Raw genomic sequence first — 23,104 nt, forward strand, 5'->3', positions numbered from 1 at the left:
ACAAATCACAAAATGTGTCAATCAATATGTGAAAACGTGTTCAGATAAACAGGATGTAAGAATAAACGCAGGAGGGAAGAACCTAGAGGAGTTTGAGGAGAGTGAGGCCATGTGAGGGACCAGGAGGATTCGCCACAAGGTCACGATGAGAGGGCAGCCATGAGGACACACATGGACCAGAGCAAGCCAGGGCAAGACCAGATGGCAAGTAACGGGCCTTTGTCTGGGTATTAGCAGCCTAGTCGGGTTAGAACAGCTCAGAACCTGCCCAGCTTAGGTTTGCAGCTTGTTAATGAATATACCAGGTGTCTGTGTCTTTATCCAGGAGCTAGAATTGGTGTAGATGCCCAGCAGTTATTTGGGAATAAGGGTGGGGGTGGAGACACATAGAAACCCTCCAAATAATTACATTTACAGATTGAGTCTGAGACAAGAATTAGTTGATTATTTTGCATTGCTGGGGTCCCACGAAGGCCAGACAAGCATTCTAACGCTGTTCTATATTTCCAACTCTGAAAAGCCTTTTTTTCCCCTTCCTCCTTGGTTTTTCAAAACAGGGTTTCTTTGTGTCCTAGAATTCATGCTATAGACCAGGCTGGCCTTGAACTCAGAGTTCTGCCTGCCTTGTCCTCCTGAGTGCTGGGATTAAAAGTGCATGCTGCCACTACCACCCAGCCTTGCCTGCTGTTTTTTAATACAGGGTCTCACCGCATAGCCCAGTCTGGACTCGAATGCATCACAATCCTCTTGCCTCAACTGCCCAAGAGCTTGCCTGCCTCCAGGCTTGGTATTAATTTACTTATAAAAGTTTAATTTCATTATTTAAAAAAAGAATAAACGCAAATAACAGTACCATGTAGCTTTGGGAGGTAGAACCTCAAAGTCTCTCCTAAAAGGCCCAGGAACGGAAATGACAAGGGACAGAACAGGTACAACCACCGTCTGAGGACCGACATCCCCCCGGGGCACATGCTGTGCTGAGAAGCACTGCACCACGTCATGAAAACGATCCAGGACGCCCTGATCTCAGGTGCTCAGTGTCCTCGGGTGATGTCAACAGCGACCTCACAGTCAAGGTGCTCAGCTGGGCTGAATCGGAGGTACCAGCAATACTCAAGGCAGCTATCTGAGATACTACCCTGAGCTAGCCCTCCCATACTCAAAGCAGCTACCTGAGACACTAGCCTGAGCTAACCCTCCCAGTCAAGACAAGTCATGGCTGCGGCAACGTAACACAGTAGACCTAAGGAACAAGAGAGCACTCTGTCTCCCTTACACTCACACGCAAGGGGGCTCAAGTTCGCTACATACCCTGGGTAGCAGGAAAGGGACACGGGAAAAACAAGATGGCAGGGCAGTCTTGGAACCTGCCTGAGTGCTGAATGTGCTCTCCAGTCCACAGCAGATCCACTGACTCTCCACAGAATCCCTTGCAGGGATCCTTGCAGCACACAGCAGTGCCTGCCTGTGAGCCCCACGCTCATGACACTGAAGGAGAAAGAAGGCAGGTGAGACCAGCCTGGAGTACACAACAGGATACTGTCCCCAAAAGGTAGGGAGGAAGCTTTAACTTTACACATTTTAAACCAGGTGTCCTCATCCATATTATAAATCCTTATTATAAAACAAGAGATATCGTGCCATTAAATATTTATTCATCCAACTATGTCTGAGAATTTGTACTCATTTGTGTTCCGGACAGTTGAGATTTGGTCACCTATAAAACAGGGCAAACTCTTTCCCAGCTGAGCTAGCTCTGCAGCTGTTGTGTAACAATTTCCTCCTAGATTAAAGCATCCTATCCTGCAGAAAGCTCCTGCAGGAAAGCAAACAACTCAAAATAGCTTCAGGAAGTCCCTGAAACTGACTAGATTTGCTAGGCCCCACCTTGCCAGAGTAAGCAATAAACTAGTAGAGTACTCCTCAGAAGAAATGAAGCTGAACTGCAAGGTGACCAGAACAGCTGCCTGGAAGAAGCAGAAACCAGCTGAGCTACTGTAAAAGGGTTGGAACTGAGGCACCTGTAAAAGACACTCTCCACCCTGTTGAGCTGCAGAAATGCTCTACAGTGTGATCCACATTTCCTAGCTTTTGTGTTACCATACTGGATGGGTGTTGGCAATGAAGCTGTCTTTGAGTTATTTCTGCTCCTATTAGTAACTCCAATAAAACTCATCGGTTCACCAACTTAGATTTTGATGGTATCTGTACTTTGCTCTATCATGGGATCCCTGTCTAGGATGAATAGGTATGTGTATCGAGTCTCTGAAGGAAAACTTCTAACACACAACACTAGCCTCATGACCACTAACAAAAGCAAACTACCATACAGAGAAGAGTAGTATAGTTAGTTCATCTAATAATCTTATTATAAATTAGTAAATTGGCCTATGAATATTTATACATATATGTACATATGTATATATATTATATAGACAACATACATATATATGCATATGTATACATAAATACATATATGTACATATGTGTGTGTATATATATATATGAAATATCAAGTCTTTGGCTTTGTTTAATACACCACAATCCCTAGCCTTGCCAAACCCACTATGAGACAACCTTCCTTCAGAACTTTTGAAATGCACACTGTAACTTAGATCACCACTACAACTAAGTGTGAGCTCTTATTTGTGAAACTGGTGTAATTACTACCATTATCTAAATTATCAGTTCCCAAAGTATTATAGCTTTCACTTCTCAAAAGTCTTGGTGATCACGGTATTGGGAAGTACGGAATTCACAAGCGATCCAAGCAGTACTCGAAATAACTACTGAAGGCTTGTATATGCTTAGGGAACAAACGATATCACAACCCTCGATAAATCATAAATACAAAATCTAGTACAACTGACTAGGATTCCAAATTTATCACCAACCAGAGCATGCATCCCCGAGTACATTTTTCTCCTAATCTCCAAAGATAATTGTTTTTAAAAAATCCAGTCTAGTCTCGAGAGATATAAGTGCAATATACTTAACCATTATCAGTGACATTTTGAGTCAGAAATATTTCATTAACTAACAGTGAATGATTAAACAAATATATCTATGCTCACAATCCCCAGAAAGGAGGATTATTAGTAAAAGGATACATAAATCTATAAAACAAACTAGAAGAATAGAAATTAAGTATCGCAAACTAACACATGCTTTTTTTGGTTAATTATTTTGGTGTGGTCTTTGAGACAAGATCTCACGGTGTAGCCTAGGCTGCCCTCTAAGTTGTGGGCAGTGTGACAGGTCCTCTGGTCTCAGCCTCAGAAGTGTCGCCTAGATCACTACAGCCAGCCAATACATGGATTTAATCTGTTACTCAGATAAGACAGCATTGTTGTTTAAAATCTCTGGGAAGTATCTTTCAGTAGGCTTTAAATTGTCACTACGTTTCCATTTTTCTTTGCATGCTGTATACATAGTATGGTGGTCTGACTGAGAAAAATGTCCCTTTGAGTTCATGTATTTAAACACTTAATCCTCATCATGGGAGCTATCTGGGGAGGTTATGAAACTTACAGCTGGCAGAGTCTTGAATGTTCCTGGGGGTCAGGTTTTAAGGGTTTAAAGCCTCGCCATCCTTCTTGCTTGCTCTCTACTTCCTGTGTGATGGTGGCAATGTGATCAACCAGCTTCCTGCTCCTGCTACAAAGTCCTGCTTTCTCCGCCACTATAGACCATCCTGGTAGAACTGTAAGACAAACTGCTTTTGGACATGGCTTTTTGTCACAGCAAAAGAGAAGTAACTCATACATACAGACGCTGACATTTTAGTTACTATTTCATTTTTGAAATGAAAAGAATTACTTCCGAGAGGTTGATGTATAAAGAATATAACTTTGAATGGGTTACTCTGTGCAGGTCTGGACTTGTAATCAAAACTGTTTAGGAACTGAGACAGAAGACAGCCCGTAGGTTGGAGATCAGCATGGGCAACACAGCAAAGCTCCAATTCAAAAGAAACTAGGAAATAGGCAAACTACACATAACAAGAAAACCGTCTTCTTTATAATTTGAGGTTTATGTATCAATCAGGTTCATATATCAGCAAATGGGATATGTGCACATGGAAAATATTTTTATTTTAGAGATTTATTTGATTCTTAATTATGTGTATGGATGGAGTAGTTTTGAGCACCCACAGAGTCCAGAAGAGGGCGTCAGAGGCCCTGGAGCAGGAATTGCAGGCAGTTGTGAGCTCCCTGACCTGGGTGCAGGGGATCGGACTCTGAGCTTGTGGAAGAATATCAAGTCCACCAGAGCCATTTCTCAAGTCCCATGGAAAACATTTCTAATTCTCTTTAATAATGCGCTTCACAAACAAAAGAATTGCAATATCTTTTTTAAAAACCCTAAATATTCAAGATGCTATGGCATAACAGAGATCTGCTCCAAGTTCTGTTTCTACCCCTTTTTTCATAAAAGTCTTGATCAAAAATTCATAGAAATAAAAGATTAACCTTGAAGACATTACACAAAATGAAAGGAGCCAGTCACTAGCAGAGAAATACTCTTTGATTCCACCATGGCACATAAGACACCCATAACAATCGGACGCAAAGGGACAGATGAGCGGATGGTTAGGGAGAGCAGTGTGACCTTCAGCTCTCAAACTCAACGCTGATGAACAATGCATGGAATTATTAAAATAGTAAGCCTCGTAGTATGTGTATTTTGACACAGTTTTTAAAATAAAATAAAATTTATAAAAATAGCAGTTTTTTTTTTTCCTTTGGGACTCTCTGTTGAAGTGCTTTCATTTCCTTTAATATATGACAATAAATAAATTTTCAGGGTTGGCTTGAAACACCTATCATTTGAAGACACAGGGAAACACAAAGCCAAGTTAATTAAGTTGAGATATATTACGTCATTTCATATATAACCCAGATCCTTTGAAACACTGCGTTTCTGGCTGTGAGTTGATAATTGTGGGAGCCAGGTGATAGGTACAAGGAAATTCATTATACGATTCTCTCTAGTGTTGTAGCTGGGATTTTTTTCATAATAAGACATTAAAAATAAAGATAGCTGTGCAAATAAATGAGGTATGACCTCAGCAGGGCGGCAGGAGTGACAGGAGGATGGCGGTGGGCTTTGTACACAGATCATACCGACAGATAAAGCATGGAGACACTTTACGATCCACCTGGAATTATGAACTGGGACATAGATAGTAAATGGCGAAGGATCTGAACAAAGGCAATGTGTGTTACTCAGAGACAAAGATAACTGTGAGAGATGGACTGTCGAGCAGCTTAAGTTACAGTCAGTTAAATTTAAGTTTTTTACTCGGTTATTTTTTGAAGGAAGACGTTTTTTGTTTTGGCTTGGTTTTTTTTTTTTTTTTTTTGTTTTTTTGTTTTTTTGTTTTTTTGTTTTTTTTTTTTTTTTGCCATCATTGTTGTGTAGAGACATAGAATCACTCTACAACCCTAGCTGTCCTGGATCTCACTATATAGCCCAGGCTAACCTTGAACTCAGAGCAATTTATCTACCGTTACCTCCCAAATACTGACAGAACACCAGACCTAGCCATTTTTTTTTACTTTATATGAATTAAGGAACAACCTTTGTGATAACTAGTTCTGAAGTTATACTGGAAATAATAAAAGTATTTCTAATGTGTTGTTATGTCTTTTAAAATATCAAGCAGGTTTAACTGAGGAGTCAGACATTAATTCCGGGGAAAGCTCTCTAACTCTTCTTTAAGAATAGCATACAAAGCCAGGCATAGTAGCACGTGCCTGTAATCCCAGCACTTTAGATGTGGAGACAGAGGACCAGGAGTTCTAGGCCATGCTCCGTTACAAAGCAAGTTTGAGGCCATCCAGGATTACATGAAATTCTGCCTGAAAAACACAACAAAGATTAACAGAAAAATTAGCTAGTGTTAACGATACAGAGTCTAATCTCAAGAAGTGGGAGAATTTGTTCGCAATGTGTGAATGCCCTGTTTCCACACTACAGAAAGAGAAAGAAACTTTCAAATGTGTGAGAGGTTACTTTAGCAATATGCTGTGAGAAACAGATTTATGGATATCAATTAAAAAAAAAGTTCAGGTCCCCAAAACCCCCATTAAACACTTGGGAGCAGCAACTTATGCCTGGAATCCTGTCCCTGGGGAGGCAGCAACAGAAACCTCCCTGGGGCTTGCTTAGCGCGCATGTACACACACGTACACACACGCATGCACGCACACACATGCCCCTCCAAACAATGTATCTATCCAATAGTATGTTAGCAACCCAGTGCCCTCATCTGCCCTGTGCTGCAAGCATACCTCACTTTCAGGATGCAAGAGGTTTCTGTTCCTCGTAAGACCCATCAGTCATACACAGTTTCTCGCCAATCATGACTCAAATATGTCTGGGTATAGATGTCAGGGACTGAACTGGCCTAGAATAGGTCTGGGTGCACGCTCATTGAGGAAGACTGTACCCCCTCAGTGACCCTTTAGGGAAACCCTCTTATTTACCATCTCCTGTGTATGCATAATTGGGCGTGCATATGATTAAACCTCAGTGTATTGTGGGAAGAGACACTCAGGGAGCAAAGGTTTACAATCAAAATGGAGAACCACCCAAACTATCCCTCGGCAACCACACTCCTGTTGAATGCCACTGGACAAAGCTCCAAGTGATGACTGCAGCTCTTGAGGAACCCCCACTCATATTTCTTTCTTACCTATACTACTTTCTTACCTATACTTTAAATAAAAGTGTCTGGCTATTTTGGGATCTGTGTGAGCCTCCATTACAATGATAACAGGGCCAAGAAACAGGAAACACCCAACCCAGAATCTCACCATCGCTGATAAAATCAAAAATTTAGTGAACTCTATGACTAAGGAGAGACTGGATCTCAAAAATTCTGATAAAAACTCTGTTCAGTGTGATTAACACATCAACCTGTGGCACACACACACACACACACACACACACACAGTGTAGAGGCCTTGCGTGTGGTAGACAGGTGTGACTTCCCTAAGCTACATCTCCAGCCCACTGTGATATTAAAAGTCTAAATACATAGCTAAGGTTTCATGCATGCACGAAAACAGAGCTGAGATTCGTAGCTCTCTGTCCAGAGAAAGCTTGGCTCTATGGACTACAATCAGACCACAGTACCCCGAGTGAAGATGCTGTGGACATGTTTTATGATTCACCATAATAAACGCCATTAACCATGCGGTACGAGGAGAACAGCGATGGCCCAGAGTGACTTCTATTGTTTTTCTTAAAGCATAAAAGGACCTAACTCTGAAAGCAGCCAAAGCTAAAGTAAGAGTGAACATTATAAACATGGCCGTGAAGATCAAGTTAAAACAATGGTCGAACACTAAGTGGTAAGGGCTTTAAAGTTTGTTAGCTTAATATTATTACGTCAAAACAATTTAAAACTCAGAGAGAAATGAATCCCTAATTGGATCTGAGTGTACAATGTCTAAACTCGGAGCACTTCATGTCCCCTATCCTCTGCTCCTTTGTGTACATACATGCAAGCACATGAATGCTGTCTATGCATATAGAGTAGATTACTCTATTGCTATCCAACCCATCCCCCTTTTTTTGAGGTAGGATCTCCCACTGACCCTGGAAATCCACTGAGATTTAGAATCCTTTTCTGATACTTTGTTTCCTAGCACTGACAAAAAATTATGTATTCTTCAGAATGGTCCTTTCTCTGCTTCTGGGCATTTAGAGAGAGAATTGAAGGAAGTGAGATGTAGAATAGACAGTGAAATTGTAGAAGTAGTTGGGGGAGCCACAGTGTTAAGCAGCTTCTATGTTACTGTCTGATAAAATGGAGTTCCAACTGAATACAAGGAAAAAATCATGCAGGAAATAGTATCAAACCAAAGATACTTTGTAAATGGTTAACTATGGTTAAGTAGGACAAACAAGTTATGGGGGAGCCCAGAGGCAATTAAAATGAATCACGTAAGAAGCTAAGCAGCCCTGAACCAGTGTAGAGGCAGCATAGGGTCCCTCATAGCTCAGATCAGCCACAGGGATGGTCAGGCAGGGCTGGCTGAGAAACCAGTCAAGTAATACAGACCGACATTAAACCCAGAACTCCTGTGCTGCCTACCCACAGACCACCCAGCACTCCCCACTAAGGTCTGGTTTGATTTCCACAGTGTTTCCGATCATGATTTTTAACCAGCTACCAACACTTAACAACTCAGAAACTTCTCCTAAATCAGGAGTTTCTACTTTTCTCAAAATATCAAAAGATCTCAACATTCGGACAACCTGGACAGCCACTTACCATCAGCCTGGTTTCCCCATTGCTTAATCCCTGAGGGTGTGTCCCAGGACATCAACAACCAGGTCTCCACAGACATTTGTATTTAAAGGCACTATCTTCAGGCTCTCTGGATTTTCTCTGGTGTTGGTGTTTTGTTGTGATATCTAGGGGCTGATCCCACTATGGGGAAAGGCCCTTAATTCAAGGTATAACTCTCACTCTAAAGGGTAGGGACCTTTCCTAACTCAGCAGCCAGAAGGACACTAACATGAAACTGGACTTAATTATGCTGTCCCAGAGACTGACCAGTAACAAAGTCAAATTTTAAAAACAGGATTCTTCAGACCACAGTTCACAATTACAGTAAAGAACTTCTGGCAGAAATGGCTCCCCTCATGAAGGCTTCACTGAACCCTAGCACTACCTCACTTCACACACAATAATAGCACATAGACCCCAACCCTACTCTAGTAGGTCTCTATCACCTTGCTGCCAGCTGACATAGAGAAGGGGACAGGCAGATTTGGATACAGTGGAACCTGCCTCTGAGCCCGGCACTTCAGAGGCAGAGTCTGAGGGATCAGAAGTTCAAGGCCAGCCTCAGTTACATGATGAATTGAAAGCCAACCAGGACTATGTAAGGGTCTCAAGGTCAACACAACAAAATAAAAAGAGCGAAGGGCAAAGAAAAACGTCCTGCATGGCTCCCTGGAGGTTTTAAGCCAAAAGGGGCCATGGGGGGATTGTTACCTTAAATTATGTTTTTCATGATTGGAATATTCCTGAAAGTCCTAGTTCTTTGAAAGTACCATGAAATTTAGTATAGTTTAGTCTTTAAACATGAATTGCGGCTATCCAAACTACAGAGTGTGAAAATGGTTAGAAATGTATTTTAAAAATAATCATGGGGCTGGGATTTAGCTCAGTGGTAGAGCGCTTACCTAGGAAGCGCAAGGCCCTGGGTTCGGTCCCCAGCTCCGAAAAAAAGAACCAAAAAAAAATAATAATAATCATAATTGTGAAATTTCCAAGAATTTCCAGGAACACTGATTTACTGTCCTGATTCTCAAAAAGTAGCATAAAGGGTACTTGAGAACACCAAGAACACTGCTCTTTCTTACTATGTGTTACAATTGTAAAACGTATTGTTGCCAAATAGAAAGTACCTTTATAAGAGAGAATGAGTCAGAAACCTATATACAGAGCTTCAGTTCCTAACACCAAGAGAAAAGGAGGGAGGAAGCGAGGGATCGAGCGAGGGAGGGAGGAACTTGAATATTGAATATCAGAACAATTAGCATTAAATCAAGCTAAAGACAGAGAGCTGTTAGGATTATCACTCAACATGCTCCCAACTCCATTGTGAAACAACACAGGACTATCACAAAGAGCGCAGTAAGAACACAGCCAAGTTACTGGTGTAAGAGTAACATGCAGAGATAGTGATCCCTTAATATAACTCATAGAAAAGAATACGAATGAAAATTCAAACATAATAGTAAAAGAGAAAAACTATAAACTACTCAAATAAAATTAATAAGAGTTACAAATAATGTCAACTCTCCAAACAGGGCACCAGGAAAGGTTTCTGATTATCACTGCGACTCAGGCCTGTAATCACAGTTCAGGGGGAGCGGACTGCACCACCAAGGAAGTCTTGTCTCAAATTCATACACTGCTGAGTCGCTAGGGAGAGAACAGATCTCTCTAGAGCCACCAGTCAGAGCTTGCTTCAGGGAAATGACCCCAAAGAACCCATGGCTTCAGCCCAGTGACACTCTGAGCCGGCACAGGACCCCCCAGCTCAGTTCCAAGTCGTGGGAACCAGGTCCAAACGTTCAGGTTTCCCAGAGGCACTCAAGACGCAGATCCAGGAAGCAGAGAAGCAAGAGCCTGATCCAGTCATGAATCAACCAAAATGTCAGACTGGGGAAACCTGTTCTCTAAAATGACCTCAGGCGACTCTCGGAAAGCTTTTACAGAGAGCATTATCAATTGTACGTATGGAAATACAAGAGTATGTAAGGGTTTTACATTATTTTAGAATAGAGTCAAAAGACGAAACATTCTGTATGATCTTTATGTTATTAAGGAGTTCCTTGAGACTACGTGAGTGTTGGGCTCTGACCTGATTTCAGGATAACCATTACCATCACTTTCTAGAACAGCGGCTCTCAACCTTCCTAACTCTGGGACACTTAGCGTTCCACATGTTATGCCGACCCCCAGCCATAAAATTATTCTGTTGCTACTTCAAAACTGTAATTTTGCTACTATTGTGAATTAAAATGTAAATATCTAATACGTGACCTCCAAAGAGGTATGGACTCACAGAACTCTAGACGAAACAGTGTCCTAAGAAAATTGTAGAATAGCCAGGTGTAGGGCACTACCCTGCAATTCCAGGACTTGGGAGGTAGATGCAGGAGAGAGGGTGTTCCATGCCATCTTTGATAAGATATAAAGCTCAATGTCGGTGCCTACCTCAAAACTGAGACAAAGAGAGATCATTTATAATGTAAACCACTAGTCTGAAGCTCCAGAGAAACATTTGTTTACATAGCAATAATTAATATTGTATGGGACCTTATCTATTAGTTCAGGAAGGTCACCTAAGGACTTTTCTAGATAATATTTTATTAGCCAAATAATTATGATTATATATAGATGGAATAATAAAATGGACATCTGTTTTAACGAATGCTTTAAAATTCATGGCTTTTGTTAAATCAGCCCCATTTTTATTCCTTACTATCAATTATCGATATTTTTATACAACAAAAATAAATAACCCTCCACTAAAAAAAAGTGTCGGTTGTAGCCAGGTGTGGTTACCAACACCTACGACCTGCCACCCAGAAGACAGAGAAGAAGGCCTGTGAGTTTGAAGGCAGCCTGGGATACATAGAAAGTACCAGGCTAGCTACACTGTGTCCTAAGACACCATCGAAACATAAAAAAACAAAGAAATGCATCTTCTGTTCTCACCTTGGCCGTTCTCCATTCCCAGCCATCGCCTATCTGTTGTGAATGTCTGATGAATTCTGCACAACAATGTTGGAAGCTTTCTTCTCCAAAGAACTCGTCCTCCATGTTAAATGGGAACTACAATAAAACAAAGAAACAAACGGACAGTATTAGTACCAGCGTGAGCTACCCAGAGTTGGGCAAGAGAATGGAAACCATCCTCAGGGTCATCTGTGAAAGAGTTTCCTCTCCACATAGTCTCACCCTGTCCTCGTTCGGTTTTAGGCAACATGAAACCTAAAAGCCTATACTTGAAACAAGAGTTTTCAGTTATGGAGTTTTCTTTGACTGATTTTTGGTTGTTTGAGGGGGATTCTGGTCTGGTTTTCTAAACATGTACCCTACAAACTAACAATTCATGTGACCAAACACTCTGGCTGTTTGTTTTTCTAAAGATAAAAGTGATGTTGACTGTAATAGAATCCTCACATTTAATTTTATCTAATTCTGAGACAATGCTTTCAAATATGCACCCCGAAATGCTTCTGCCTTCTACCTCAGCACTTACACTGCAGAGCCCCAGTGGTTCATGAAAGCCCCGCCCCTCACAGGTTATCAGAAGGGTCAACTCTCCAACAAGTGCCGCTACAAAGCTTGAAATTGCTTTCCAAGGTCTAAAGTTAATTAATTACTATCAGACCAAGCTCAAATGTGACATACCAAGAAATACTCATGTATTTGTTGTAGAAAGCTGTTCAAAACATACGATATTACTTCCGGAAATATTTTAGCACATAAGAAAACTTCCAGATCATGTAGTTGAGGCTTCTCAATGAACAGAAGTTAGAGGTACAAACGCTCCATCTGATTAGTTGTGGGTATCAAAACCATTGCGTAGTAGATCAACTACTACAGAGTGAGACATTTACCTCTCCACACAAGCCTCTCAAAACTCGAAGGTGTGTTATCTCCATTCCTCAGATGAAACCTCAAAAGGAGTCTGTTCACACATACAAATAAAAAGGGATTCAGGGCTATGACCTGTCTATTACACAAGCTGTTTCCCAACCCACTCTGCGGACTATTCAAATTTAGCTGAACCCATATAAGCATGTGCCTATGCACCCAGTTGAATGTATATTAAATAGGCACTGTGCATAGAGCAAAGTAAGATGTGAAGGAAGCAGACGCTCTGCCTCGTAAGAACTCACGCTCTTCTAAGAAAGGGAGGTAAACAACAAGAACGCCGCCAGTGGAAACTGCCTGACCAGCCTTTACTCTCCACACTGTGGATTAACTAGCCCACGCAGCGTTGCAGCAGCTCACTGACTCTGCGGCGTGACAACCATCAAGCGTTCTGCTCCTCAGAGGTGAGGGTGTGCTCACAAACCGTATTTGTGTATCCTAAATACGGAGTTTAACTAAACAAACCATTAAACTACAAGAAGACAACTAATTTCCGTGACTGCATATCTTGTACGTGCCTCGATAAGGGTCAGATAAATGTGTGCCTCTAGAAGAAAAGTCCTCTGCTCCAGAGCAAGGTGGGGGCAGTGTCCCTGAAGGCCCTGGCAATGGAGGGGAAGCATATAGACCCAGGACTCTGTATCCGAACAGCTAATAATGACTGGAGAGCTTCCTTTCAATCAAAACTAGAAAGTTAGAAGGTGTGTCCTAGGTTCAGTTTAACCAAGAATAAACTATGATCTGAGTGTGGAGGTAGACCTGTCATTTAGCATCTGAGATGGAGGCAAGGAGGATCAGGAGGATCAGGAGGTCACCCTCTGAGTCACAGAGGGGTGGAGCTCCATGAGACTCTCTCTTTACAAACAAGGTGAAAAGCATGAGCAATAAATTTCAATCAAGTACCTACACTCAACGGACATGAATGCCTTGGCCATACTTTCAACTTTTAAGAATAAATTTTGACATTTTACACTATAATTAAGCTTTTGTAGCATGCACTTTTTATTTCTTTTTTCATGAAACAGTCTTGCTATATGTAGCCCAGGCTGGTCTGAAACTCACTATATAGACCAAGCTGGCCTGAAGCTCATGGTTATCCTGCCTGTTTCCCAAAGGCTGTGATTAAAGTCACATACTACTGTGCCTGGCTCTTAGTAGGGAAATACACTCTGGGTTTGCCAGGGGTTTGTTTCTGACACAGGGTTTCACCAGGTAATCCTGGCCAGTCTGAAACTCACTATGCAGCTCAAGCTAGACTCAAACTTGCAGCAATCTGATCCTCTTGCCTCTGCCTTCGAAATGCAAGGGTAACAGGCAAACACACACCACCCCCAAGTCTGGCCACATTCTTAATATGGCTTCTGGATGCCAATGAAACTTGACGCACTAAACTCTATGTATACGCAGCTATCCACGTTTCTCCTGGGAATCATGCATAATGTCCCACGAGTGTTCTAAGGTCCCACAGAAACAAAGAACTTTGAGCACAGGAGCAGGAGCAAGGATGAAATGAGTCTTCAGAGCCAACATTTAAGGTGTCTACAGAGGAAGAGGAGCCAACAACGATCTAGAGATTAAGGGAACAGCGTGTGGAGAGCCTAGTGAAGTCAGAGTCGCAGAGCCGAGGGCAAGAATGACTCACTGGGAAAAGAAAATCATCTAGGAACTTACAAAGCAGTCGTTGTCACTGTATATGTGGCGGGCATGATAATACACTACAGTCAGAGTGCAGCCAAGACTAAAAATGAGGAAAGTCTGCAGGCCGTATCTTCAAAGTGGTGAGTGGGACACCAATCAGTAATTAAGGAGGCCCACAGGTCTCAGGGAAGACATACTCGAACTAAGCATAGGAGGCTGGCTAAGAGACACCCCCCAATCCCCCCCAACCCCCGTACAGAGAAAGCAACAGGGAAACAATACACTGGCCTTTTAGAACAGGACATCCTAGCCAGCACCATTGATGGTTGGACACTCACTGTGTGTCTGTCCCTTGAGGCTAAAGGAAGCATTTAAGGAAAAATACTTAGGGAGTATTTAGGAGAACTTAGGGAGTATTTAGGAGTCTCCAGGTTAAGGAAGTGGAGGTCACAAGATACTCCAATGCGCAAGAGGTGAGGGCAACAATGAGGGAGAGCTCCTGAGAAAGGACTGAGATTAGAAGCTGCTAAGGGACACGAGACAGCCCTTAACGAGAAGCAGGTAGATTGAGAGTGACCCCCAGTAAGGCTGGAGACCCTGGGTTTGCAGGGCGTCCCTGTGATCTGTGACTTGCTTCAGAGTGTCCAGCTCTGGGGTTGGGGATTTAGCTCAGTGGTAGAGCGCTTGCCTAGCAAGTGCAAGGCCCTGGGTTCGGTCCTCAGCTCCGGAAAAAAAAAAAAAGAAAGAAAGAAAAAAGAAAAAAAAAAGAGTGCCCAGCTCCAGGAGGATGGGGAGAGCAGAGAGAGGATTTGTGATGAAAGTTGCAGACTGGCTGAGCTGTTCAGTGACAGGGTATAAGATAGGAGAAACGCTGCTGGCCACAGGTCACAAGTTCAGGTTAGGCAGGAAAGGAAAAATGGCCAAGACGTGATGGGAAAAGCAGTAAAGATGTAGAGACAGCAACGGATGCAGGACAGCAAGAAGGTTTAAGAACTTCAGTGAATGGGGGAAAGTTTATGAGAGTCATATTTGAGGTCTCAGTGTAAACAAGGGATTGGTGGACCCAGATGACTGTAGGCCAAAATGACTGGCGCTTGGATTCCCTCCCCAGATGATATTAAAGGCACCTAATGTCACTGGACAGAGACAGTCCAGTGCCATTGCTTACAAACTGAATTACAGAATCCTCAAAGAAATAGGAATTTCATATAATGTTGACAAGGCACTGACCTAAAATCAGTGTCACATAAGTGGGGCACCAATAATCTCTGTACGCAAAGCTTTGTGGAGTGGAGAAAAAGCGGCCTTCCACTCAAAGACTGTTTTAAATGTCAACTTTGTCTTAAAACTACTCCGTGGCTGCACTTATGACCATGCTACTCTCATGTAAATCGTATACATGAAAACTGCTCCACACTGCACTGGCTCCCCAAGCCCAGCCTGGAGCTCCGCCATGTACAGCGGTAGAAACAGTGAGCTCAAGCCTGTTACCTCTTTTGATCTCAAAATACCTTCCCTTGAGAACGCAGACTGGGGTAAAGCTCCAAAGGGCTGGACATTTCAGGACTGTCTTTCCAGTGAGGGTGAGCTCCTGAGATCAGTATGTATCAGCCCAGAGGGCAAGGGAGCAGGAACCAAACAGGCTGAAGAAAATGAAGCTGCCAGCACTTCCACTGTGACGGGGTCAGATATTCCTGATGTACGTGCCACAGCTAGACTACACAGAGAATTATGGGTGAATGGTGACAAAATCCAGTATGATCCTAATGGATGAAACATACAAGAGCCAAAATTAGAGTAAACCAGACAAAAAAGGGAAGTGGGACCAGGATAGGCAAACAAGGGTTTGGGATGTTGATTGATTGGTTTGGTTTGAGACAAGGTCTTGATATGTATCCCTGGCTAGCCTGGTATTTACTATATAGCCCAGGATGGCTTCAAACTCCTAATCCTCTTTTCTGGACATCCTGAATGCTGAGATTGCAGCACCATGAACCACCACGCCCATCTACAGAACTCTTGAGTATGGGAGGAAGTGTGAGAGAGAGGAAGCAAGACCTGTGCTGAGGGTCGCAAGGCCTAGAGTAAAACTCTGACAGAATTGTAGTTGGTTGTCAGCGGAGACAATGGTCTTGTCTTGACTGGATGAGAAGTTGTTCAGAGTGAAGACTGGGGTAGAACAAAGAGGCGGGAGGGATTCAAAGGCAGGAAAGGAAAGATCTGGGCGAGCGTGATTCCACACACTCTACCTTTAGGTGGCTGAGTATTTCAGCAGCGATCCCTGGAGCACCGGCAGGTTTAGGAGAGAGGTAGAGCCAATTTAGCACAAAGAGTTTGTAGATCCACAAATGACTGATCAAGCAAGCATTCTGGGAGTGCAGAGGGAGCAAGAATCCAGGCTAGAGACAATGCTCCTGTGTCTGAATCACGCAGACAGCAAGAGTCTGTCTCAACACTTAGAGAAAAGACGGAGAACCAGGAGTGAAATGGAACCGTGCTAAAGATGGATGATCCTGACAGACCCCGAGAGATAACAAATCGTCACAAACAGAATTCAATTCATCAAGAATATAAACTTGGCATGCTGGGTGGTGGACATGTTAATCCCCGCACTCAGGAGACAGAGGCAGGCTTATCTCTGTCCGTCTGAGGTCAGCAAAGTCTCCACAGAGAGTTCCAGGTCAGCCAGGGCTACATGGTAACCCACACTCAAAAAATAAACAAAAATAAATTAAAAAAAATAGAAAACACACCAAAATGGATTATACACTCAAGAGTTCTAAAATCCCAAGCCAACTCTTGGCAACAAAAAACAAGTAAAAACACTCCATCCTCCTGAACCCTCCAGGTACTTTGAGATTTACTAAACTATTAAAAGTGCTAGTTGAAATACACAATTTCATTCAATAGTCATGCGTTATCTAATTAATAATCAGCGTGCTGCTAGCAAGATGACTGAACGCTAAGACACTAATTAATATTGGGCTGTATACTTTTAAAATTATCTAAGGACTGAGCTTTGCTGAAGGATGTCATACACAGTAACGCAAACGCAACTTGATTAGGACACCATATTAAAAGGTTATTAATCTCACTCAAATCCTCGCAATGCAGCATAATGAAATATCAGTGGATAACTGTTTCTTTGCTCAAATAAGAATATCTCAACTTATTAAAAATGAAAACGTCATGCAATCAACACTTTTAGTCACACTCTCAAGCCTGGATTCTCCCTCTCCCTCTGAGTCGTAGAAGCAGAAGTCAACAGTCTTAGCAGTTCCTATCGGAACTGTGTGTTTCCAGACAAGCTTATTTTGATGGGTTGCAGGAGACCCTTCCTCTGTAGCCCATACAGGCCTGGACTAATATGAAGACCAAGCTAACTGTACACTTGAGGGAATCCCCCTGCGTCAGCCTCTCCAATGCTGGGATTTCAGATGTGAGACAATCACATTCCCAATCAGACTGGCTCAGTGTGTAGGTACCTCCCTCTAATTCCAGCATTAGAGGGAGGTAGAGGCAGAAGGATCAATAGTTCAAGGCTATCCTCAGCAATGTAGCAAACTGGAGACCAGCCTGGGCTACAGGATGCCTTTTCTCAAAAAAAAAAAAAAAAATCAGGTTAAAAAAAGTGAATTTGGATTTTAGTGTCCACCAGACACTATGACTATGACTGAATGACCAGAATGACTATGACTGAAGTGTCAGCAAAAAGATGGATTTTAGAGAGGAGTTGTGGCCCGTGCCTTTAATCCTATCACGAGAGTTTCTTCTAAGGCAGGAAGACTGGCTTCACGTTGGTGGTGAGCCTGGACTACATACTAAGACCCTGTCTCCTAAAAGAAAACAACAAATAAATTGCTCGGCAAACCTCAATTCTCCTCTCATCTTAACCAATATGCCTGTCGTTTCTAATTCTAAGTGAAGCTGCAAATGAGTCCCAGCTCCTTGTGTCATGACGTATAAGGAACTAATACATCTGTCTGCTTAGCCTGAGTCTTCGCATGGCTGAGCAGGACTACTGTTTAGTTGCTGTGGTTTCTTTTCTTCCCTCTTTCCTTTCTTCTTCTTTTTTAACCTCAATCCAAACCTTTTCCCAATCCTATCAGTAGAATTCAGAGATGGAGAAAGCAGAACCTTTCCAGGCTCAGGGCGAGACCTCGGAGGACAGCGAGGAAGAAGCTTATGCGCTGCTGGGTATACCTCGTATGACCACTATCCGGATGACCTCACCTAACCAGAAACGGTTCCCTCACTACCACACTACAGGCTTTTATGTGATCTTTAATGTGCTTGGAACTAAATTTATGTTTGTGTGGGTTTTTGGCTTTGTTGGTGGTAGGGTCTCTTTTGCAAAGTTATTTCTTTTGATAAATCTGTAAGACAGTGTGTAATGAGTCATTATTTCACATAGAACTTTTCCCTAGTTCTAAGGTTAGTTATAAATAAATATACACACATATATAAGAGTACAGGCTATAAATATATTTAAACATTAAATATCCTTTTTCACTAATGAAAAAAAGCGTCTTTTTTTTTTTTTTTTTTTTGAAAAAAAGCGTCTTCATCTCTGTCCTTTCTGGGAAGAATTCTACATCAGTGACCATGAGAAGTAGCTGTTAGATAAAGGTAATGGAATTGAAGTGACGTTAAATCAGGAGGGAAGACGGTCTGCTGCAGAAAGAGACCCAGTAAATGGGTGGCAGGGGTGAAGGAAGTCAGTGGAGGAGAGAGGTGAATACATGTATGGAGGAAAAGATCATGATACTATCAATCATGTCAGCTGCTAACTTGGAACGTTAACTTCGAAACCGTACTAAAAGAGAATCCCATACCATTATCACTGTAAATCCAGACTATGTCCTTTGAAAGCATGCCATTTCCAGGCCAGGCAGTACAAACTTGTGCCATAGTCTCAGACAATTAAGCTGAAGCAGGAGGACCGCTTGAGCCTAGGAGCTTAAGATCAGTCAATAAAACAGGAGTCTGAGGATTAACGGATGGACACAGCGGGAGGAAGGCTGAGTGGGGACCACGGAGACCTTCTTGTAAACTGGTTATTCACGTAACTCCCAGGGTCCCCGCCCCCTCCCCTCGAAAGACAAAGCTCGAAAATGTCGATTTCATGGGAAATCCAACTCCAGGACCAAAACAATTACATGATTCCGTACACCCCCAAGTAAATATTTCTAACAATTACTGTGGAAATGATTACAAAGCAACCATGCCAGAAATTTGAGGCCAAAAGCAAATCACGTGACAGTGCTGATAGCTAAAAGCCTGGACTTCAAGGTGCACTGCAGCCTGGGCGTGGCCACCCAAAAAGCAGCTTGAAGAACCATCGGAAGGGAGGAGGGAGCAGTTCAGGCTTGCAGCTCCCTAGCAGGGCAGCCTCCCTCCCTGCAGGCTCACAATGCATACCGCCCATCAAAGTTAAAACAGGAAGCAACATGTCCTTGCATTGGCCCGGGAACCCACTGATGAGAGCGATATTGCCCTTGGCCTCTACAGCAGGAGGTCCCAGGAAGAAACAGGAAGCATTTCCCTCTCCTACAGTCTACATGTCACTCGAGGGAACCCACGAGAGAAGTCGCCATCCTCCTACTGGGTTTCAACCTCCAAGTTCTCTCTAGCTACTTTAGTATGCAGGGCCAGAGCAGAATTGTGATGAACTGAATACCTTGCTAGGACGCCACCAGTGGGGACCTGAAGGGACAGAGGGGACAGCAGAGGAGCCTTCCAAAGAGTGAGTAGCACAACCTTGCCATCTTCCTTAAACCCTGAATTTATAAGCTGTAACTGAAACAAAAACACTGTCCAGGTTACAGGCACAGGTCAGAGAGGGGAAATACCTAGGGAACTTGCTGGAATACAGGAAAGATGGACCCTCCCTAACTGTACTTGTACCCATTCACCTGTTCCCCAACTAAATACTGAGAGAAAGAATCTTTGACATTGACTTGGACGAAGGGAGATGAAGGGGCAACACCAACCCACACAAGTCCCTCTTCTGACAGTCACTAACATGAGTGTCAACAAGGGTCCAAGAAGCTCTTGAATAAGGAAAGAGAAACGCTGAATTAGTCAGGGTTTTACTGCTGTGAACAGACACCATGACCAAGGCAACTCTTAAAAAGGACAGCATTTAATTGGGGCTGGCTTACAGGTTCAGAGGTCCCGTCCATTATCATCAAGAGAGAAGCATGGCAGCATCCAGGCAGGCATAGCACAGGAGAATTTGAGAGGTCTACACCTTGATCTGAAGGTTGCTGGGAGCAGACTGTCCTCAGGCAGCTAGGAGGAGGGTCTCAAGGCCCACCCCCACAGTGACACACCTCCTCCAACAAGGTCATACCCCCTAATAGTGCCAGTCCCCAGGCCAAGCATATTCAAACTACCACATTCCACTCCCTGGCCCCCATAGGCTTGTTCAAATGCATGAGTCTATGGGGGCCGTACCTATGGGGACGTTATGCAAAATACATTTAGTCCAACGTCAAAAGTCACGTTTTGACAGTCTCAACAATATTAAAAGTTCAAAGTCTCTTCTGAGACTCGTGGAATCTCTTAACTGTGATCCCTTATAAAATAAAAAGCAAAAGCAGATAACATACCCCAAAAATCACAGGATAAACACTACCATCCCAAATTAACACAGGGAGAAAATCCTGGACAAAACCAAGACCAAAACCCAGCTGGGCAAACTCCAATCTCTGCTCTTCCGCATCTGATGCCCAGCCCTTTCTGCTTTGCTGACTACAACACAATTCTTTCTGTTGGGCTGGTTGCACTTCCTGTTAGCATCTTTCCTTGGCAGGTATCCCATGGCTCTGGTAGCTCTAACATCTTGGGGTCTCCAAGGCAACTTCAACTTTACAGCTTTTTTTTTATTCCAGCATCTGGGATCCACACATGATCTTCTGGGCTCCTCCAAAGGTCTGATGAAACTTCTCCAGCTCTGCTCTCTGTAGCACTCTGGGCTCTGGTTGACTCCATTCTACTGCTGCTGCTGTTCTTGGAGGTCATTCCATGGTACTAGCATCTCTAAGACACTGGGGTCTTCCAGCACAACAACTTCACCAATAGCCTCTCGTAGGCTTCCTCTATGGTGCCAAGCCTCAACTTCTTTGCATGCATGACCCCTTCAGTCCTGGGCCATCGACTGCAACTGAGGCTGCACCTTCATCAATAGCCTTCCACAGCCTAACACAGAGCCAAGCCTCAGCTGCTCTCTCCACAGCACCTTCATGCCTTCAAACCAGTACAGTACCACCTGGGTGACTCTTAAACATGACCAAGTACAGCTGCAGCATGAGGTACAACCTTGGCTATCTCTGGAGTACAGCTTCTTGAGCTCTCAGAAAACACGTCCCAGAAGATTTCACCCCAGTGATGCTGGTCTCTTCTTAATCACCACTAATTTCTAAGCTCCAGCTAACCAGCTTCAATTGTCCCAGTTGTCCCTTCTATTCTGAACTCTAAAGCTATGGCCATGTGGTTAAAGCTGCCAAGTTCTGCTACTTGCTGGGACTGGAACATGCCCCGCCTCCCCCACTCCATGCCCTTGTTTTATTTTATTATCACCAGCGCTCTGTTTTCCAACTCCTTCACTGCCTGAGCTTGGCTGTCCTGGAACTTGCTCTTGAAGCCAGAGATCTGCATGGCTCTGTCTCCTGGAATTAAAGGTGTGCACCACCATGCCTGGGCCTCAGCTTTTCATGATCATTGTTCCTCAAGATCTGGATCAAGCTTGTGTCTTCCAGCCTCAAGATCTAAATCAGAGGGGTGCCCCCGCTTTCTGTATTGTACTTCATTCCAGATTAAAAGTCCAAATGAAAACAATAACCAGTCCTAATAATGCTTGGATAGAACTCTCCCTTCTTCAACTGCAAATGCATGAGTTTAGCTGAATAAGATCTTGCTCCAAGGTCATCACTCCCTTAATTCCATTTAATATCGTTGAACACAGTACTTAGCTTCATCTCGCTTCCTGGTACCCTTTACCCTTTGAACCATACTTTGTATTTCCCATTTCTATGCTTGCTCCTTTTCATTAAAATGCTCCTTCTAAGAGTGAACTTTAGGAACCATGTAACAGAATTTACGCCAGGCTGTTCTGAGACCTCCTTTGTCAAAGATATTAATCTAAATTTCTTTACTTTAGCCTCAAGCAGACTCTTTGGACAATAGCAAAAGGCAACCACATTCTTCACCAAAATATCACAAAAAAGTCTCTAGGCCACACACTAAAAGTCTTCTCTTCTGAAGCTTCTTGGGCTAAGTTCCCACAATACAAAACACACTCAGGAACACTGTCTTACAGGTTTCTACTAATATGGCCCCAAAAGCCCCCACTTAAAGCTCCACCCCACTGCTTTACAAAGTCCCCAAATCCACATTCCTCTGAACAAAACCATGATCAGACCTATCACAGAAAGACCCTGGTACCAACTTCTGTCTTAGTTTTGTTTTGAACAAGGAAAGAGACACGCTGAATTAGGGTTTTACTGCTGAGAACAGACACCATGACCAAGGCAACTCTCAAAAAGGATAACATTTAATTGGGGCTGGCTTACAGGTTCAGAGGTTCAGTCCATTATCATCAAGGCGAGCATGGCTGCTAAGTCTTCATCTGAAAGCCAATAGGAGCAGACTGTCCTCAGGCAGCTAGGAGGAAGGTCTCAACGCCCACCCCCACAGTGACACACTTCCTCCAACAAGGCCACACTTCCTAACAGTGCCACTCCCTGGGTCGAGTACATTCAAACACAGTACACCCTTATAAAGTTGAGGAGATGTACATGTGTAATTCTGGCACTTTATAAACTGAGGCATGAAGATTGCTAGTTCTAGGTCACCCAAAGTTTATCAGCAAGACCCTATCTTCTTTATAAATAAATAACAAATTGATTAATTAATTAGTTAAGTTATAAGGTTGAAGAGGGAACACATTTTTCTATAATGGCTGAAAAACCTAAACTTAAAAACAAAACCTACTCTTTGCTACTAATTTTAAAAAATTAAAATCTAAAAAGCATCTAAAAGCAAAATGCAGTGGGAAAACGGTTAAAATTTAAAAAATAAATGGGACCCAGGTACGGTAGCAAATTCCTAGGATCCCTGCCCAGGGGAAGCTGAAGGAGGAGGAAAAAGGGCAGATTATGGCTAGCCTGGGCTACATAACAAGTACCAGGCCAACCTATGTACCATCCTATTTCCACATTTTGTTTATTTTTACAGCATGTATCTTATAAATGCTGACTCTGA

The 23,104-nt window shown here is 43.0% G+C and overlaps 1 protein-coding gene across 10 annotated transcripts in view; it reads right to left on the minus strand.

Annotated features, from left to right (window-relative positions):
• Atg10 (autophagy related 10) overlaps positions 1 to 23,104 on the minus strand; it is a 289,765-nt gene that overhangs the window by 261,600 nt on the left and 5,061 nt on the right. For 4 of the 10 annotated variants that reach the window (XM_063282566.1, XM_063282568.1, XM_039103149.2 and 1 more), the window contains exons 2-3: positions 15,349 to 15,600; positions 11,255 to 11,371 (exon numbers count right to left, since the gene is read on the minus strand). In XM_063282566.1, coding sequence (XP_063138636.1) covers positions 11,255 to 11,371; positions 15,349 to 15,396 — 165 coding nt within the window. In that variant the 5' untranslated portion in view covers positions 15,397 to 15,600. Of the gene's footprint in view, positions 1 to 11,254; positions 11,372 to 12,162; positions 12,277 to 15,328; positions 15,601 to 23,104 lie in introns of those variants that run through there. The other 6 variants (XM_063282567.1, XM_063282569.1, NM_001109505.1 and 3 more) reach the window with 3 other exon arrangements.

This window comes from Rattus norvegicus, chromosome 2, assembly GCF_036323735.1.
Source record: "Rattus norvegicus strain BN/NHsdMcwi chromosome 2, GRCr8, whole genome shotgun sequence".
NCBI classification, from domain to species: Eukaryota; Metazoa; Chordata; class Mammalia; order Rodentia; family Muridae; genus Rattus; species Rattus norvegicus.